General features: G+C 42.8%; 1 protein-coding gene across 1 annotated transcript in view; it reads right to left on the reverse strand.

The window, feature by feature from the left end:
* Positions 1-515: 515 nt before the first annotated feature.
* The window catches only part of cpamd8 (C3 and PZP like alpha-2-macroglobulin domain containing 8), a 54,331-nt gene continuing 34,007 nt past the window's right edge, over positions 516-20,839 (reverse strand). Inside the window, exons 30-44 of the mRNA XM_037769777.1 lie at positions 20,499-20,573; positions 17,519-17,684; positions 16,836-16,922; positions 16,536-16,672; positions 16,189-16,344; positions 15,370-15,432; positions 13,542-13,837; positions 13,355-13,442; positions 9,723-9,797; positions 9,390-9,495; positions 8,911-9,021; positions 8,617-8,829; positions 6,772-6,846; positions 3,054-3,255; positions 516-1,582 (exon numbers count right to left, since the gene is read on the reverse strand). Of these exons, the coding sequence (XP_037625705.1) occupies position 1,582; positions 3,054-3,255; positions 6,772-6,846; positions 8,617-8,829; positions 8,911-9,021; positions 9,390-9,495; positions 9,723-9,797; positions 13,355-13,442; positions 13,542-13,837; positions 15,370-15,432; positions 16,189-16,344; positions 16,536-16,672; positions 16,836-16,922; positions 17,519-17,684; positions 20,499-20,573 (1,851 nt within the window). The 3' untranslated portion in view covers positions 516-1,581. The remainder of the gene's footprint in view (positions 1,583-3,053; positions 3,256-6,771; positions 6,847-8,616; positions 8,830-8,910; positions 9,022-9,389; positions 9,496-9,722; positions 9,798-13,354; positions 13,443-13,541; positions 13,838-15,369; positions 15,433-16,188; positions 16,345-16,535; positions 16,673-16,835; positions 16,923-17,518; positions 17,685-20,498; positions 20,574-20,839) is intronic.

Genomic DNA, 20,839 nt, shown 5'->3' on the forward strand with positions numbered 1-20,839 from the left:
CAACAGATGTGACGTTCATGCGCGCTCGCGAGTGGCTTTACTTCCAGCTCAGCTTACACAGCTAACAGTGTGCAACCATAGCTCACGTTCGGTTAGAAATGGAGTCAGCTAACGCCAACAAACGACCCAAACTCCACGGAAGCACAAAAAAACAAGGTATATATCTAGTGAAGCCCGTCTTCAAAACAGGAATGTGACCGACGTCGGGGGAAAACTAGGATCAACATCGGCCGGGCCTTCGATTTTATGGAGGGACCTTCGTTTGGTAAGCTAACATTACTGCCAAGCATGTGAAATATAAAGTGATAGTGTGGTTTTAGCTGGCTAATGTTGCTAACGTTAATCAACATGATGCCTGTTGAAGCGCGAGCAACAGAATGCTGACTGTTGTTGACTTAACGGCCGCAGGCGTCACTGTTAACAAGCAATTTCTGATTCTTACATAGAGTCCCTTTAATGACTGGATATATAAGCAAGTCTAGTCTGCTTATTAACCACAGCGTCAAAACCCAAACCTTGGATTGTATACAAATTTTATTCTCGTTTGTTTTAAAAAGCACAATTTTTTTTTTATATGAATAGGGGCTACATTTAATCAAATTTGGTACATTTACAGAAATTCAAAACTTCATTCTTGATTTTTTTAAGTTGATTGCTTCACGAATCAAAATTTAAACAAAAAACACAATAGCTTATGAACTGTACAATCAAATCTCAAGGTAGGTAAGGTGAGAGGTGACTTGAGAGTAGATGACGTTTGAGCTGGTGTGTCCTGGTGGACCAGTTTGAGTCGGTCAGAGACCTTCGTTACATGTCAGTCCCCTTCTCTTTTCTTGATCTCTACTGTGCTGTCCAATAAAAGGCAAAAAAGCCAAAGAAATCTTTAAAATGAAAAACATTTGAGCTTATGTTTCTGTAAAGCATATGGTTAGCATATGTCTTTTTCCAGCAGGATACCAGCACAGGAATTTCATCAAACATTTCAGTAATTGGGTTAAAGCTATGAAAGAAAAAAAAGCCTTTGACAGCACATATCTTTTGTTTGAACTCAAAGAACCACAAAGGCTGAAAGTAGACTGTATGGGCGGGCGATGACAAAAAAAATTAAAAATAAAATAAAATAAAAATGATATGACCTCTAGCTACAAATAAATACCACAGATAGAAAATATAACAAAATATTTTGCTTAAAGTCAGGTGTAATTACAAACATAAATACTTGATTATTTCTTCTAGTGATTATAAAGGCAGTACAGTGAATAACAAAGACGCTATGGTGCCTATTGGTGACCAGGAGTCTGGAGGAAGAGCAATAAAGTCTGGAGGACACTACCTTAATAACAGTCATACACAGTCACATCCATCCACACACACAAATGTATAAACACATCCACACACACACTCCATTCAAAACGGTCCAACAGCTAAAAACACACACACACACTCACTCATTCTCCAGACTCCATCATCTCTTCCTCTCAGGCTGAACAAGTCCCAAGTCTCTCTTCTCTTTCCATTCACTAGCATATTCACAAATAATGTACAATTTGGAGGTGGGTATGGCTTCACTCAGTGAGCGTTTCTGTGGATGACAAGAAAACAGGACAAACTTTCATTATAAGATCATTTCAGACACTTTAAACACTTCTGTTCACTGAACAATATAAATCTGTAATCAGAACTTGTGGAGAGACTTTGTTAGATAAACTTTAGTCTCACATCGTCAGACCTATCTCCACAGCACTGTGTCAGAGCTAGAGAAAGGTCTGGCTCCAACATTTGAGGCGAGAAATAGGCATTAACGTAACATAATATTGATTCATATTTGATCAGCGCTGCCTAGTTTGACCATTTGGTCGGAGTTCGCGAGTGATTGACAGCCGGCTCTCATGGACAGCAGACCTCAGATCAGCTCTTACTGCTTGTTTTCCTCCGCCCTGTGAAATCTTGCAGATGCTGTTAGGAGCACCGGAGGACACCGGAGGAACATGATTTTTTTTCAGGTTACCTGTTTCATGTACTACTGTCATGATATAGCGACCGTTTTATAAAAATAACATTTTTTAATCATATTTGCTCCAAGCTCGCCTACTTCAGCTTTAAATGACAGTCTACTTCTGACCGAATGATATAACTGTTTTGTTCGGGCACTGTAGTTTATTTTGAGTCAATCCCACATACAATACATCTTCCTGCATCTGTAAATACTTAATAGAGCAAACAGGTATTAATCTGTGTCTGAAAACAGTCCCCAACAAATGCACTATTTACTCCTGTTTGAATAATGTTTGTCAATGTTTGCCCAGCTGTTTTAGTAAATAATTTAGTCTTTTAAAAAAAAAAAAACAAGTGTATATTTGTGATCTGTTTTTAAAGATTTACTTTTGAAAGAATGAACGAGTTTATTGGTTTTGGTCTTCTCACAGGATTTGTTGACAGAAAGAAAGATATAGAAATAGAATAACACCAGCATTATCCTTTAAAGCCTCTGTACACCCACACAGGTGTTTTCAGTTAATCCGGTTGATTAGAGCTCTGCTCAGGACTGTGTAGAGATTAGTTGAGTAACATCTTCCTGAGTCTCCTGTTGGCTTTATTCAACCTGTTAGGGGCGGGACAAATTACACCTTTATCATTCTTATTGGTAGAAGAATATCAGTGACTTAATACATTCCCATCACAGCTTCAGCCTACCTTCATCCAGGAGGGCAGAGGTATAATCAGCCAGAATAACTGAGAACACCTGTGTGGGTGTTCAGAGGCTTTTAGATCTAGGTAAAACACACTAGGGCCCGATCCCAACGTCCCCCCCTAAGGACTTAAAGAAAGTGTTCATAAAGGGCTCAAAACGTCAGCGAGAGAGCCCTCAAGGACTTGATGATTTGACAGTGGGACAGCCCTAAACCCTCACAGACTTTGCAGGAACGCGCCTCAAAGTCTGTGAGTCTGTGAGTGTGGACATTGGGATTGGGCCTAGAAACATGCTTGAGATTCAGAAACCTAACGTATGATAAAAAAAAAACAAGCAAACGAATAGTTGGAGCGTCTCCTACCATCGCTCAGGGGTGTTTTTTGTGTCCAGTGTGGGTAGCTGGGTATCTGCTGGCAGGAGCACCTTCTGCTCTACATCCCCCGCACCATCAGGAAGGTCAAAATGGTCCCCTGCCTCTGCATCAGCAAGGAAAGGCTCCGAATCTGGGTCGTACTCATAGGAGTAGTAGGACACCTCTGCCATGGACCCCTGCTCCTCTTCACCTGGAGAGAAAAACGGAGACACTTTATTACACCAAATGAGAGTTGGCCAGGAAGCCATTAAATGGTTGATCACAATATCTGAATGAACTAGTACTTGATTTAGCTGCTGAAGAGTAAATAACACATAGAGACTTAAAGGTACCATGTGAAGTAGAAGCTTACAGAGCAATGTTGTTACATATGGATCTCTGTTTTGTCTGTTCTTGCACATGCGTACAAGAACGTACACGCATGTCTGATACACATCCCTGCCAATGGTTCTATACTTTTCCACTGATTTTAAGGTGGAGGTTACTTGCAAAGAAACATAGCAATGTGGAGGGGAAGAAGAAGAAGGCAGTTAACAGCACACATGGACGTAAACTAGAAACTCAAAGTTTTAAGGAAAATCGACTTTGCAGTTGTTTTATGAGGAAGAAAATACATTCAACAAGTTTGTTGGACATCAAGGACACACACAATGCTTTCTGGTGTTTAACACCGGATGTAAATATAGGCTGCGTCCATAATCACATACGATACACTACATACTCAATACTATCGTTCAACATATGTTTGTGTGAAGAAACAGTAGTGTGTATCTTTCCGGACACACTGACCAGGAATTTACGTCGTCACTTCCTGAGAGCCCCCTCGCCGGTTGGAGACATGTAACCGTGGTAACCCGTGCCAACCTCATGTGACCAAAACGACGGTTCATGAGAATCAAAGTTTGAACTAATTTTAAAAATATATTCCGCCTATCAAATTATAAGAAATTGAAGCGTTATTGATGTTACAGAGTTGTCCGTCAACGTCCGTTATGAAAGTTGTCGTCACTACCTCATTGCATTGCAGGATATTTATGCCGCCGTAGTGTCCATGGATGTATTAGGAGAACGGTAGTGTCAAGCGTTTGCATACTGTAATATTTCACCGGAAATAGTATACAATTCATGTACTATTGGTTTCATATTGGGGCTGTCAAAGTTAACACGGTAATAATGCGTTAACGCAAATTCATTTTAACGCCACTAATTTCTTTAATGCATTAACGCAAATCATGATTTTTAGGTTGTAGCAGGTACCAGCCATGTCATGCTAGCTTGTTGCAAAGGAGGTTAAATAACGCTCAAAACTTAGCTAAATTTCCCCTTGACCTCTGACCTCAAAATATGTGAATGAAAATGGGTTCTATGGGTACCCACGAGACTCCCCTTTACAGACATGCTCACTTTATGATAATCACATGTAGTTTTGGTCACGTCATAGTAGAGTCAGCACACTGACACACTGACAGCTGTTGTTGCCTGTTGGGCTGCAGTTTGCCATGTTATGATTTGAGCATATTTTCTATGCTAAATGCAGTACCTGTGAGGGTTTCTAGACAATATCTGTCATTGTTTTGTGTTGTTAATTGATTTCCAAAAATAAATATATACATACATTTGCATAAAGCAAGCATATTTGTCCACTCCCACATTGATAAGAGTATTAAATACTTGATAAATCTCCCTATAAGGTACATTTTGAACAGATAAAAAATGTGCAATTAATTTGCGATTAACTATGGACAATGATGCCATTAATCGCCATTAAATATCTTAATCGACTAACAGCCCTATTTCATACTAAGGTTTCAGACACACTAAAAACTGTTTTAGTGTACTAAATAGCAGGTTAAGTTTAGTTTTTAAAAAGAAACTCCACAGGGCACCTTTAATTAATATCCTGTACATCTGAAGCTTCTTGCAGCAATACCCCATCACGGACAGTAGGGGTCCCTCCCTGCTTAACATGTTGTATTCTCACACAGCATGCTCATTCTTTTCAGTATAGCTTTATTAAATGTTTACTATGAGAACCTACTATAAGTCCACTTCAATCTGATTTTACATCTTTAAAGTCATGAGGTACACATTGGACTAAACACACAAAAACACACAAAAAAAGCATATGTAAACATTTGATTCTTAAAGATGGAAATTAAACTAAAGAACATGCACACGAACATTTTGATCTCAAATGAAGCCTGCAAAGTGTACGTATCCATTATGGTGCATGTTGTCCTCTGGTACAAGTTCACTAATAAGACAAGTCTGCACAGGGAAGCTAATTCCAGAGCTTCAGCTTCCTCCGCTGTTCCAGTGGAAACTGTCAGTTCCTTGGCACAGCCCGCCTTCACCTATTACACTCTCGGTGCACTTAGCGGGCATGTCGTCAACATTCTAATGGTTTACAATGACAGTGTTTTTACAGTACTTATTCAATCTAATCACCCCTGGGTTATCATATTCTAGCTGAGTGAGTGTGTGTGTCTGTGCGGGTAGGCGTATTTGCCTGTGTGAGCATGCAATATGTGTGTGTGTGTGTGTGTGTGTGTGTGTGTGTGTGTGTGTGCATATATAGATATATATGTGAGTGTGTGTGAGTGCATAACAGCATTCCTGTGGTGAGTGTGAAGCGTTTTGTACTACAGAGACCTTTGACTGAGAGCAGCTTTGTGAGCAGCAGCTACCGGGAGCTGCAGGCTGGGAAACAAGTCAGAGCAGGCTGTGCCACATCACACACACACACAGACACACACACACACACCTGTACACAACTCAAACATTCACATAAGCAGACCTTAATGTTATATATGAGTGAACAGCTCACACATCACCACATGCAATCCACGCACACACAGCATGCACGTATAGTTATGCACACTTCTGCAGCTTGTGAATGACTTGCGGTGCCTTTTTTTTTAATGTTTTTGTTGCCAAATGTAACACAGCTACATCCTCCCTCCTCCGCACGCAGCCAAACATCCTATCAGGAATTCTCTGGCTGCCTCTCTGGAAGTGGCAGCTGATCTAACGCTCATGGCAGAGCAACAATCAAGCCGGCAGTGTGAAACCTATCCACCTATTTATCACGCCGACTCTAGACATGATGTGGTGGCAGGGGAATGTGCCGCCGCACACCCCACCTAACTACGGATCTGCTTTCCCCCTACTTTCTTCTCATCCTTTCTCTCTCTTTCTACCTTGAAATTTTTCCTCTTTCATCTCGTCTCCCGCTCATCCTTCTTTGACTATCTTTCCCCCCTTTCTTTTCTCAGTTTTACAACCCCACACGCACCCTTTCATCTCTTCTTTCTGCCCTTGTGAACTCCCGTTCTCCACATTACCAAAAAAACACACAATTGAATAAAAACCCATCCATTATCTGTAACCGCTTGTCCTAATCAGGGTCGCGGGGTTCACCCTGGATAGTTCGCCAGACTATCGCAGGGCATTTAATGAAAAGCCAATACGCAAACTACATATGACATGCCTGAAATCTCGACTCACATTTACATTTAGCTGACACAGAGGCCCAGATTGACCTTTAATGAATTCAGAATCTGATTATATTCCTGGAACAATCAAACCTGTAGCATTCAGACATACATAACATGCTGCTGACTCTTAAAAGCTGGATTTAGCAGGGAGATGGAAGGTAATGCAAAGCTGTGTACGAGAAGGGGAAAGGTGTGGTAGATGGAGTTACCTGTGTGTACAGGCACTGAGGGCTGCTCAGTTTCCTGGTTTGCTATTGGTTGCCTGTCCTCCACCGTGGTCTCCACTGGAAATACAAACACACACACACGTTAGATTATTCACATTTATGTGGCTGCCATTGCACCTAAAAAAAGAAAAACCTAGTAATGAATTCAACAGAGTTTCAGTGTTGCATAATCTAAATACTGCCCAGAAGCATTATCCACCCCACTGAGCAGCACTTCTTGGCAAAACAATGATGTACACTCAGTCTCAACAGAGGCCTGCGTTTAAATCTTTCCAAAAATAGCAGGGGCCAAAGCATGGCCGGAGGGACCGTGTGTGGAAACAAATTATATCTTTTTCCGTTTTCAAAACAGGGAAACGGTGATCTCCTCCACGCAACCATACACAAACAAACAAGGTCGGGGAGCTCTAAACAAAAATATGATTCTTTTGATGATCTACAGCATGAACCACTTGGCACAAGCCGAGGTCTTTTCCCACCAAAGTTTTGTCTATGCTTTTTCCCAATCTGCTCCACAAACATGAAGGCTCCTTTGTTGTTGGGCTGCGCGTCGGAAAGGAATGTGACAAGGATTTCAAAGGGCTGGACAAAAGCACTCTGTCATTTGGAGAGAGCCCTGTAATACAGCAGAGAGCGAAAGAGGGTGGCGGGGGGGGGCGGAGGGGTGAACGGCGGGTAGCTCTCCTCAGAAAACTCATCCAGTAATCAGCTCAACACCTGAACAGCTGTTTCTACAGCTCAGATAACGGCGCACACACACAGATGAGCAGAGACACACTTGCACGTGCCTGTGAACAGACACAGATGAGTGCACAATGTGGACCATTATACTCACACACATTGAGCTACAGCTAAGCCAACTGACTGTATCCGATAAAATACACAAGCTCACAAGAGCTCCCGAGAACACGTACTCATACGGACACATTTGTTTCTTCTAAAGGGAGGAAAAGTCCTGGGATATGCCGTCAATGTCTGCGAGTTACAGCCCACCTATTGTATAAATAAACAGTTGATATTAGCTGCTCTGGGATGCACACAGCGAGATCTGATAAGCAGTAGTACACTATAAATCCAAATGCTCAAAGTAATAGATTAAGTAGTCTAAACTTAAAATAAAAAAACTGATAATTTTTGATTAACTTGACCTGTTTTGTGGGTTAAGTACCACTATAAATTTAACTGTGCTTATTTCTATTGTTTATTAGTGCGTGCGTCTGACGTCAGTAACGTTCACGCTTATATGAGATTTCAAAATATAGTGAAATGTAGGTAATCTCAGCAATTATCTCCATTCATGTCTCGTAGCATTATCATGATATTCAGGCTGAATTGCCTTTTTGTTTCAATTCATCCATTCAGCCCGACGTTGTGTTCATGTTAGCAAATTTCTTGTTTTGTTTTGCCCTAACCAATCAGTAGCTGCCGCACTGGATGCTCGGAGCAGTTAACGTTTTTCACATATGAAATAATTATGTTGACTTAAGAGCTTGTTTCTGCACATGGACTTACAACTGATGAGTCAATCTCTTCCGAGCTGTCGCTCCTTTCCACGAGTGTAGCTACAGTAGGTAGTTAGATAACTATGCAAGAAGATGACGCCTACTTCTGAATCCTGCCAACTAAACTCTGATTGGTGGATTGTTTCTGTAACCGTCAGTCAATCGTTGAAAACAATGTGAGATGTGTTGTGGAGATTCAGGTAGCAGGTTCCTGGAAGCAGGTTATAGTAGTGCAAGCCGCAGCATGAGTGAATTATGGAGCATGACTAGTTGTAAGGTCAAAGGTCGGGTTATGTCAGGTGATGTGCGATGAGAGAGCTCTTACCGTGAGGGCACTGGGACAGCGGAACCTGCTTGATGCGTGTCCCATTTCGACAAGCAAACACCTCCATCTGACACTGGTTCTGGTAGAGCTGGCCGTCTGACCCACATACCGGCTCGCCGTCGTAACCGCAGTCCCGGTAGCAGGTGCACCGTTCAAACTGCTCCTCCTCCAGACAGCCGAACACATTGTTGCACTGGTTTGCCTGCACAAAACCTGCAAAAAAAAAAATGCTTTTAAGAGACTGGTGATAAGTTGGGTGTCTGTGAGACATTAAAGGTGTAGCATGAGCTTTACCTATCCACTGGTTGGTTGAACTTTCCACCTCATTGCAGGTGGGTCCGTCACACAGCTCCCGTGCCAGCGGACTGCTCTCGCTGACGTTGTAGAACCGGGTGGCCTCAAAGGCTGCATGAAAAGCACAGACCCACACCAGCACGTTCACACATCCACACACACAAGACAATGATGACGCTCACCATAACTAGGTCGTAAACTTGAAAGAAAATCCAATTTCCACAAAGAAACAGAAGCCACTTCATAAATCATGGCGCGTTGGACAGTTTTGCTGCTCTGTAACTCTTTAAAGAGCAGTGCTGGAGCCGAGTGGTTACAGCGCATGCCATATAACCGCAATGTCCCGGGTTTGATTCTGGCCTTGGGACCTTTGTTGCCCTCCTTTTCTACACTGTTCTCAGTCAAATAAAGGTGAAAATACCCAAAATAATAATCTAAAAAAGTAAAAAAAGTACTTAAAATATTCATCAGAGGCACACCTGGTTCGTAGTAGTCATAGATCTTGACCGGAACAGGTGCTGTCTTGCCCACAATGTATTCCCGGACAGCTTGAAAGGCCACACACGTCATACACTGGCTGGGGATCTAACAAAGGGTGACACACACACAGAAAAAAATACTTACAAAAACACCCAGAAAGAGCAATGCAAATATTCACACTAATACACTTTTACACACACATACAAAATTCTCCCCAACTCTGAGCAAACACTGGTGAGTAACCCTCTCCTCATCCACCACCTCCACACATACAGCATTCTGTGAAATGAGCCCTAATGGACACAACATGGAGGGATTTGGATTAAACTCACCTCATCAAAGTAGAACAATACTTTTCTTCCATTCAGCTCGTATCTCTTCAGACCCACTCGCTTGTCCATCAGCAGCTGTTGACAAAGACACGAGAAAATCAGGCTCATTATGTAGAAAAAACACACAACACAACTGGACTCAAGCAATATAGCAATATAGTGCTGTCACTTTACTTAATGCTCACAAAGTCATGCTATAGCAGGTTATTGATGTTTAGAAGACATTATTCCATTTCAGAAACTTCGAATTTATAATTAGTTATGATATGTTTCGAGCAGTCTATGTGTCATTATAACTGGCTAAAGTTATGATATTAATAATGTTCCCCTTTAATGCAAAACTAGTAGTCATGGACATGAAAAGGGACAAATTAGTAATCAGCACCACAGCGAACTGGACAGCTCCGTCTCATGCTAACCAGGGTTCATTATTCACTGAGATTAAATATTAAACATGTAAAATAAACCCTGGGTTGACTATAGAAGTGCTTGAAAACCACAGAAGCAGTCATGATCTGATAAATGTGATAAATACGTGACAGGTGAGCTGTTAACCTTATAAAGAGCACTTGCATAGTCATGACGCTGAATGGTGGTATGTTCACTTACTGTTGTACACACTGAAGTGAATTTGAACAGAGATGTGACAAATAGTGAACAAACTGCATAGTCAGTGACAACTAATCTTTAAACTGAACTGAACAGAACGATTCGAATCAGCTAACTGATTCATAATTTGCACTTCTGTCAGAGTCCTCATTTGAATGTGCTCTGTGGGCCACAACTGGACTGCAAACCATTCTACCACGACATGGCTGCATGGTGGAAAATGTACAGGTTACCAATCATGGACTCGGCTAACCCTTTATTAGGTGAAATCAACATTTAGGTGTTTTATACTTAAAGGGACTGTTTGTACGTTTTTACACGTATAAACATTTTTAATCGTTTTTTATTGTCGATGTGTGAACAAGTTGTAACCTAACCTAAAAATGAGACCTTCCGCAACTTTCTGGGTTTCCTCTATCAGCCTGTAGATTGCTTTTAATGTGAAGAATGTGGGACGTTTTTTCTGTGAAAATCCAACGATGGGACGTCATGCGCGCTCGTAAATGCCTTATTTTCATCTCCTCTAGGGGGCTAACATTGTGCAATGATAGCTAACGTTTGGTTAGCAATGCAGTCCTCTAACGCCAACAAATGACCTGCCCCCACCACAACTCAGACTCCAACAGAAACTCCACGGAAGCATAAAAAAAAACAAAGTTATATCTAGTGAAGCCCGTCTCGCAAAACAGGAATGTGTTAACATCGGCCGGGCCTTCGATTCAAGGAGGAACCTTCGTTTGATTTTGGGTATCAAAACAGACCCAAGCTGGCAAAATTCCTATTGGACAGGTAAACTAACATTACTGCCAATCATGTTCAATCTCGTGTGTGTCGCCTCACTGTTCTGACCGATGCTCGCTCGTGTCTACGTAGTGCGAGTGCGAGCAACAGGATGCCGGCTGCTGTTGACTTGACGGCCACAGGTGTCACTGTTAACAAGCAACCTCTGAGTCTAGCACCTTTAAGAGAATGTCTGGTATTTTGTGTACAAATGTAGAGTTGTATCAGACATGCATGGCCATATCTAGTAAATATGAATGTATGAATGTATGAATGAGTAATGCGGAAGCTGTTTACTGCAAATTTGAGTGTGTGCATAGAGAGCCAGCAGAGTTAATTCCCCCCCGCGGGAGGATTTTTCATTCTGTCAAAGGTGGCAGCCTTTGGACAGCAGGGGTTTATGAGGTGCTCAGCCTGAGCTGGCGCCACTGAGACACACACACACACACACACACACACACACACACACTAACACACACACAATCTCTCTCTTATACACACACACACTACTGGTCTCTCTGTTTACAAAAGCATTGTTTGTCTATCTAGCAACTAAACATCGCCAATGAACTCCCATAGCTCCAACGTTATACCAACAGTGTGTTCTGCGTCGTTAAACAAAGCTCATTATATTGGGTGATAAGAGGCCATGGCTGCTGTAGCTCCCAGTCAGTCACCGGACTAATCATTCAGCTTCCATGAACGCAACTAGACATGACTGGAGAAGCCAAGCTTGCCACCATAAATTGAGGAATGTCAGTGGCAGTCGGGCAGGCAGCAGTAAAACTCCAAGGGAGGCCAGCGGGGGTGTAAACTGAGCTTGTTAGCCACTACGACTCGGGTCAGCCTCGACTGACACACTCACAGGAGTGCATGTGTGTGTGTGTATGTGTGTTTAACATCTCCCCAGGTAGCCAGAGAGGTGGCTCTTTTAGGGGTGGAAGCCTGCAGACTAAGGCCCTATAACTGTCTAGTAATGAGGGACAGGCTCCTGATGGGTGGCTGGGGAGCTGACCTGGAGCCAGCCTTTAAATTAATCATCGCTTTTCTCTCCCTCTCCATCAGTAGAACCACTTCTCAAATCACCCATCCATCCTACATCTGTTTACTTTAATACGGTCCTCTGTTTATTACAGAACATCTGTCTCGTCCTATCTAAACCATACAATGTTTCTTTAAGTCTGAACCTCACAAGGTACAAGAAGTGTGTGTGTGTTTTTGGCCCAGAGAGGCCCGATGGCCTCTGACCTCAAGTCATTGTAACTCCATGGGGTCTGAGCCGCCTGGTCTTTCTCTTATCATACCTAAAGAAAACACCATAAAAAAGGACCCTCACCTTAATGATCTTCCCCTTGCTGTCTATGACACATACAAACACATGGAGACACACTTAAAGGGGCCTGTTCCATTTGAAGGAAGTCTTCAGGAGCTGTTCTGTCCAACTTCTTACAACAATGGAGATTATGTCACTTACGCCTTCCTGCTATTTACACAACATCCTCCACTGACTGTACCACAGGAAAAATATCTAAAGTACGTGTGCTTATGTGAGTACATTAAGGGATGCATCCTGTGTTGGTGTGAATGTGTACATGCGAGCCTACAAAGGAAACAGGAGGAGTCTGTTGAATTCTATGTCAAACTGCTTTCTCGTCAAATGGCCTCCAGATGTGGACGCATCTGTCTCTCTTTCCACCTGCCTTTCAGTTTGGGCACTTACCTGACTACTAGTAAATTTGTGAGTACGACATTAGCCACGGGGTGCCTATGGGTCTGTGTATGTTCAGGATGATGTGCAATCTCTAAAGGTCCAGACACACCAACCCAACATCAAAGTACAAAAGCGGCGATGTAGGCCGACTGTTGCGTCACGTCATGCAGCCTCCGTCCGTCTTGGCCGACAAGTTGCACTTGGACACACAAAGACTACGGCCGGTTAGCGCGTACGTTCTGCGCCTGCGTAACAGGAAATAACCTCACACCAGCAGGTGGCGGTAGTCTGTATTCATCATTCAAAAAGGGAAAAATCGGAGTGATTTTTGTCACCGAAGGGCTCTACCGCCAATTCAACATGCTGAATTGGCCGAAAAACCTCAGACAAGGGCAAACTAGAGCCGACGGTGCGGGACACACCGCTAAAACTAGTCCAACAGATGCGAAACCAGCGGCCCCAAACTGACCGACAGCCGACCGTCAGCTTGGTGTATCGGGGCTTTAACCCTTGTGTACTCGTGATTACGTACCCTCTCTAGACTTTCAACATCTGCTCGGAAACCAGAAATCATGGGAACTTCTATGACCGCCATGTTGGACGATCCTGAATGGAGCCACCTACACAGAGATGAAAATGCAGGGTTGTTAGAAGCAGAGCTGTGTGTTTATGTGTGGGGCTTCTTTACTTGTACTGTTTGTAGTGTGTGTGTGTTCTACCTGGCACAGACTTCTAAGGAGATGTGGTAGTCCATTTTGTCCTGGTGCGCTGCTGGGTCGTCGTCATCGATGGGTGCCCGCCGCTTTCGGTTGAGCTCAGAGCGGTTGTCAGCGCGGCTCCGGGAGCGCGAGGACGGGGACGGATGACGAGAAGACGAGGTGGAGGAGGAGGAGGAGGAGGAGGAAGAGGAGGAGGGGGACTGCATGTATCGCTCCTGAAAAGGCTCTTTCAGGTCCACCTTGAGCTGGAAGGCTGGCTTGGCTACCGGGTCAGGTAGGTTGTAAGACACATCGATCTACAGGCACACAGAGAGCAGCAGGAGGACAGTACCTTAGAAGGATGTAAAGAAGATACAACTAACTCAAGGCTTCAAAACGACAGTGCACAAACCAATGGGTGACGTCACGGTGACTGCGTCCACTTCTTATATACAGGTTGCGGCTTTACTTTTTCATATGAGGATATGACCAATAACAAGCAGAGTCCTGATATAGAGACATACATCAGCTTGTCATAATGTCTGCTATCAAAGCAGGTTTGCCAAATAGTTGGTATGTGTTTGAGGCAGCTATTTGTAAAAAACAATATTTTTATATGAAGAAAATTTATAACTTTTGGCATCATCAATTGGAATTAATACTTAAAAGTTGAAATATTTAAGACCTCTGGCTTATAAAAGACTAAAACATCAGGAAAAAAACACTTAGGCAGTACTTTAAAGCATAAACCACAAATCATATTCACCGGACACAAGACATGTTTTCAGTAGACTACGATTTCAGCCTGAGGACAACTCCCTGCTTTGACGCTCTTTTTTAATTTCAAAGAAGGTTATTATTCCCAGAAGTGTACACACTCTGAATAAATCATCCAGTGTGATTTGAGACCTTTGCAAAGGTACTAAATAATAATCCTGAGGCACAGGACACATCACATACAGTATGTCTACAAACACACACAGGCAGGTCTCTTTGATTGCCCCACTCTTGTATTTCATTAGAGCCCAGGTGCTGCTGGCCTGGGGGGGCTGTCAGAGGGCCGTGTTGACGCACGGAGAGGTGTGGATGGAGGGAAAGTAGAGAGGTGTGAAGAGAGAAATTGTGTGTTTGTGCGTGTGTGTGTGTGAGAGAAAACCTGCCGAGGAGAACGAGTTGGAAGACGTTTCAGAGCACAACATCCGCTGCTGTGGCTGGCTCTGCCTCAGTCAAACCAAGACATATCTCAAATTCAGGTTTTTCCGAAAACGGGATTGTAAACACCTTTGATCGCTCGTGCTTTTTCATTCATGCCTTGTTTGGTTTTAAAGGAGACAAACGTTTAAACATGGGTGATAAGAAGAGAGGACAGAACTAAAAAGAAGAATGACTGTTTATGAAAGAGGCTTTTGTTTGTCTGTGACAAGGTAGGAAGTAAACAGCATCCTGTCCGGGGGACCACAGGAATCATCAGGAATGATCAACACATTCCACAACAAGTGGCTAAACTCTCCCAGATCACTGCAATTTAAAAAGGAGGACTTTGGGCGTTATGGGACGACTGCAACGGACTCTCTTGTACTGGCAGATTCAGTTTTTTGTGATCACATTTTAGTGGTTTTAAAGATATGCATTGGAAATTATTAACAAAAAAAACACATAATTCTAAACAAAACATTCATTGAAAAAAAAAAATTATATATATAAAAAATAAAATAATTAAAAATAATGATTTAAAATGGCAGCAGATTATTGCTGTGAGCCGATGAAGTAAGTAGATCATTACAGTTCCCTTTTGTACAATGTTCAAGACTGCAAATGTGTCTATTTGTCTGTGAGAGTACTACAATACCTGCATGAGGCAGCAGCCCTCTCCTTTAGCGCTGACAAAAAGGCCTGTGGGGATACTGGGGATCTGCAAAAAAGAGAGAGACAGAAGAAAGAGGAGAAACAAAGAGAGTCAGAGGGGGCAGGGAGAGGTGAATGAGTCATTTATCAAGTGAATGAATGCTGTAGGCTGCTCCACTGCCACTAGTGGTTCCTTGGCTACTAACCAGCAGGCCTTAATTGCCCCCAATTAAGCTGACACCACTAATCACAGCAGAGGAACATGCCCGGCAGAGAGAACGCACTGCACTCTCACCTGAACACACACACACAGCAGCAGCGTTGACCTGACGCCGCAGTGCCCTGGCCAAGGTGGTGCGTGCCCACACTGTTAAATTTGTAATGCGTGGGCAAACAGGCCAATAAAACACAGTTATAAAATCAACAGACCAAAAAGGTGCTTCTGGGAAATCCAGTCCAGTTAAGCCTGGTTTGGTTTGGCGGTGTGAAAAAGGTCCTGGCTACTAAACAGCCGGACATAGAAACAGAGATTAATGTTTAATGCCAGAGTGTGGCTCTGGTGCTCGTCAATCACTATTATAGAGAGGGAAAAGTTTCTACATTGCATTAAAGCGCTGGGGTTTCTCTTGAAGGGTAGTGGCGCCTCTGAAGTGCTGGCAATCATTAGTGGAGCTGGCGACTAATGTTGATAAAGAGCTGTCGACCCGGACAAAGGCAGCGGCGTAGCAAATCGATCGTCGTGCCTCATCCGCCAACAAAAACACTGAGGAGCACGCTTAAAGAAATCATTTATATTAGTCACTGTCTCCGTGGATGTGGTTACCTTGGCGCTCTGAAGGAGTTTCTGGTTGTCCCTGTTGAGTTCAAAGGTCTCCTGGAAGTCGAGGTTGGTGGAGGCCAGTGAGATTGTGAGGTTGACCCCTCCTACATAAGACAGGATGGCGTACTCCGACAGAGACTGCAGAGCTACACATGTGTCCTGCACAGGGGGTTGAAGAAACATTTACTTTACACTTGAGTTTTGGTATCAATAAATTACACTCAGTCTTTAGTAGCAACAGCTTATTTTCAGAGAACATACAACAACTGTTTAATTTGATTAGATCATGGACTGATGATGCTACAAGTAGCTGAACCAAAAGACAAGAGAAGCCGGAGAAACTGGGCTACCTGTGTGGAGGAGAAACCACCCAAGGCATTCCTCTGCTGGGAGAGCCATTTGACTACAGGCAGAGCAGAAGCCACATCCCCCAGCAGGGTGTAGGTCAGAAGACCGTAGGCTGTCATCTCCACCTCAGCTGACACCACTGGGAACAAACAACAATTAGATTCTCATTTAGATTTTGCATTGTATTTTGGGGAATCAGACCGTATCAGATCTGTGTGGTTGGCCAAGAAGATGACAGGAAGCAGCTACTTTCTCCTCCTGTATTTCCAGCATGTAGGTAGTATTACATTTAATAGTTATACCTGACTGAGAGAGGCCATCGCTGAAGCCCATGAAAGTGTCCTCATCGGTCATAGTGCTGCCAGTCAGACTCCAGTGGGTGAGTCCATCTACAAAGACAAACACAGTGAGAGAAGGACACAGAGAAAGAGAGAGAGAGAGCGCGGGGAGGGCATCCTGTATCATATGACTCATTGTATCAATATCCCAATTGTCTCAATCTTTCAGCAACTATGCAACCAAGCCCTGTGCCTTCATTGTACGTTGGGAATACAATTATTGTGATCAAGGAAGAACGTGTTTTTTTGTTCCGCTAAACTCAGTCAAATGTGCCAAAACTTGCAGAAAGTTTCAGTGGAGAGGAAGAGAAGGAAACGGCCAAAGGAAACCAACAGTGAGATAAGGGACAGAGGGGGAAAGGGAGGAGTGGACTGAACCACTGCTGAGCACTACAGCAGATTCACTTCTGTCCTATATCTCGTGCCTCACTGCTTGTTCAAACTGTAAGCAGCCTTAAGGCAGGAGGTTTTAACTGTAATAGTTTTGTGTTGTTGCAAAGATGCACAGAAATAATAAATATATTCTCACTGTGATTATTTCTTCTGGTGCACTAGTCTTGTTGTTACATAACACTTTCATTCAGGTCTTTGCTTGTCTGTTGTGCAGCTCTGAATGAATGAACCTCCAGTGATGATTGAGGCAGTACCTTGTGTAATGGCCATGTGGTTGAGGCGGCGCAGGGCCAGCGGGGCGTACGGGCTGCGTAGCAGAGCCAAGGCGTACGCAGACAGGGCCGTGGTGTACGGGTCATCTGCAGAGTAGGTGTTGCTCTCCAGGAAATCCTTGGCTTTGGCCACCGCCACCTTCTCTTCCTGGATCAGACAGGACAGAAGGAAACATAAGATGAACACAAATGTGTCAATAGCTTACAAGAAGGGCAGAGGTGGATGTTTTAACAGTGGAATTCGTGTTTGAATTTCCTGAATTTAGTCTAACTAGAAGCATATTTATTTGCATGCTTGGACACTTTTATGTATATTTCTTCTCCAACTGGAGGTAACCTGCTGTTTAAAGATGTAAACCGTGTCAGTCAAAATGCTGTATTTGAAGTGCCGTTTTGAGTATATTCTGGTTAAAGAGGACCTATTATACTTATTTTCAGGTTCAAACTTGTATTTTGTGTTTGTACTAGAACATGTTTACATGCTTTACTGTTAGAAAAACACTTCTATTTTTCTCATACCGGGTGTGCTGAAGCACCTCTTTTCACCCTCTGCCTGAAACACTCTGTGATTGGTCAACTGAACCAAACTCTTCGGACTCCGCTACAGCTCCCCTCTAACTATCTTGTTTCAGGGCGTGCCAACCTAGCCGCTAGGCAGGTATCATGCAAATGTGTTACTTGGTGACATCACCACGTTAGCGAAGAAAAGGCGGGACTTCAATCAAGGCATTTCAGGCAGTTCAGGAGCAGTGTTTCTGTCGGGGAGAGTAACTCCCTTTGGTCTGGACTTGGGACTTTTTAACTTTGCAGACCTTTTACATGCACAAAAGACTACATGACACACTAAAGGAAAGAGAAAAGGCATAATAGGTCCTCTTTAAAATAATAAAGCACCATTCGATACTTAACTTCCAGTTTGTTTTATTATGGAGGTGCCAAAATATATAAATACATATAACTGTATAGTTTTTATTGAGGATGTCGTGAGTGGTCATGTCATGGCTCCATAAACAAAAATTAAAAGTGACAAATCTTTTGTGCTCAGTATTTGTGAAGTTTTCAACTTTAAAATTGTCAAAAAATGGAAAAGTACATTGATTTGCTACATAATAACTGTCACACATATGCACTCTATAGACTATAGTTTATCGTAAGTACATTAGAAGATACCGTGTGTTTAATTTTTGAACAACAACAAATACATTTTCTGCAGGGCTGACTTTATCTTTTATTGTATTTTGCATTATTTGCTGCAGCAACCTACACTCCCCACTGCGATCATCAGATATAACTCTTACATGACATGACCTTTGGCATACCCTTTTCCACTCATCGTCACCATCATCATCTCTTTCAGTGTTCGACTGTTTAGAGGCCGCCCTGTCCTAACTCACAACCGCCTCCTCTGCTCAGTTGCAGTTATTGAATAAACATTCATTTTGGCCATTATAAAGTTGAGCGTTGACTTTCATCTCATGCAGATGTGACCTTCCCTCTCATCCCTGAGATGATAGGCCTCCACAGCCACTCACTGTAATTGCAGCAGTCATCTTTTAATTAAGTGAAATTGGAGGGGGGTTGAAGGTTCTGCTTTGATGTGAAGGATACCTTTTCAGTTTTTATCAGTTGTAAAAGGACAGACTCTCAGAAGAAGCCCTTTGGGATAGATAGCAGAGAGGGGGGGGACAGATGGATGGAGGGGAGCCAGCGAGAGGAAATGCTAAATAAAGAGTCAACTATGTGGACAAATGGAGAGCAAAGACAAAAACAATCAGAGGTTTAGAGGCTTTCATATTGCCAGAGTATGCAACACATGCTGAGGAGGATTTCACTGTTGTAACTCTACCTTTTCCCATGTCTTTTAGCGATTGAATAGCACATACGCTGCATAGGCTACTAGCGAGAGAGTAAAGAAAACAGAGAGAAAAGTAGGGCAGCAAGGGGAAAAAGCAGAAAGGAGAGGAAGGAGACAGGGAGGAATGCACCGAGGTGTCTTTCACTAATCTTAATTGTCTCTGCATGTCAACCCAGATCTTTTGATGTAGTCCAAAACGTGATTAGATATTAGATTAGCAGCACTGGGGCATAACAAATATGAGAAGGCTGACTGCCAGCACATCCATCTTCACAACTATCAGGAATGCAGCGATACGTCCACACACGACCTGTACTTAAAATCACAGCGGGCTGGTAGGACGAGCTACAAAAGTAAGTGGGACAGGTAGCGCACTGATTAAAAGACTGGCTCCTTTTAATCTGCTGACATCATGAATCAAATTTACACCAATGCATCTGCTGTAGGTGACCAGATCAGGCAACTTGTTTTCTTTCTTTGGCTTGTTAAAGTTAACCTGGAGGAGCCAGATGGTTTGTTTGCGCAGAACCATCTGAGAAGCCCTCACTGCAAACTGTTTGGAGAGGGAAAGCACTCTCAAAAAATACCTGTCAGGTGATTGGATGAGCCACCTGTCAATCAAACTCTTACCGAAGCCAGTCGGGAGAAGAGCAAAAATATCTTTTCCATCAAGAAAAAGCCTTCAGTGCCGTTCTTTGCTCTTCTTTCAATGAAGAAATACTCTCCAGTTCTGATATAACTGATGCTATTGCAACATCTACGCTAACCTCTTAAGGAGCCGCCACAAACTGTGTCGTCACACATACACTTAAGCCATGCCCGTAGCTGCCAGTAGCTCCTCACAGGACACTGATTAGTCCATGCACTGGCTTGCCGGACACAAACGCATTACTTGAGGTCTGACAAGATGGATTTTCATGCAATATGTGATCCCGGGATTCTCGCTGATCTTGTGACATCGTGAAAATCCAGCTGCCGTGTAAGGTTATGTTAAAGTACCGTCACATTAAACACTAGTTCTAAACTTCTAATTTAGCTAAACACTGAGCAGCGACCGCGAAGGAGTGGCACAGACGGCGGTGAAAAGCTATTTTGTTGGCTGCTTACCTCTGTGGTTATCCCCGTCTCCAAGAGAGCTGCTACCACATACGCTGTAAGTGAGATCTTCCCATGGATCCCTCCCTGTGGACAAAAGCACACATTAGCTTTTAGTAAATTTCACGTTGTTTAATTATTTTTTTCAGCATTTGTATTTTTTTTAAAATTTTATTTATTTAATTTGTCAATTTATTTTATTTAATATTACTAATAATAATAATAATATTATTATTTTTATTATTATCATTGAAGTGATATTTCTCTTATAGATTGTAATACCTGGCAATAGTCTGTTTTTATGTTTCTAGATGTATCTTATTTTGGAGTATTGAGTACTTTGTGACGGTAAA

Source organism: Sebastes umbrosus, chromosome 5 (assembly GCF_015220745.1).
Source record: "Sebastes umbrosus isolate fSebUmb1 chromosome 5, fSebUmb1.pri, whole genome shotgun sequence".
Lineage (NCBI taxonomy): Eukaryota > Metazoa > Chordata > Actinopteri > Perciformes > Sebastidae > Sebastes > Sebastes umbrosus.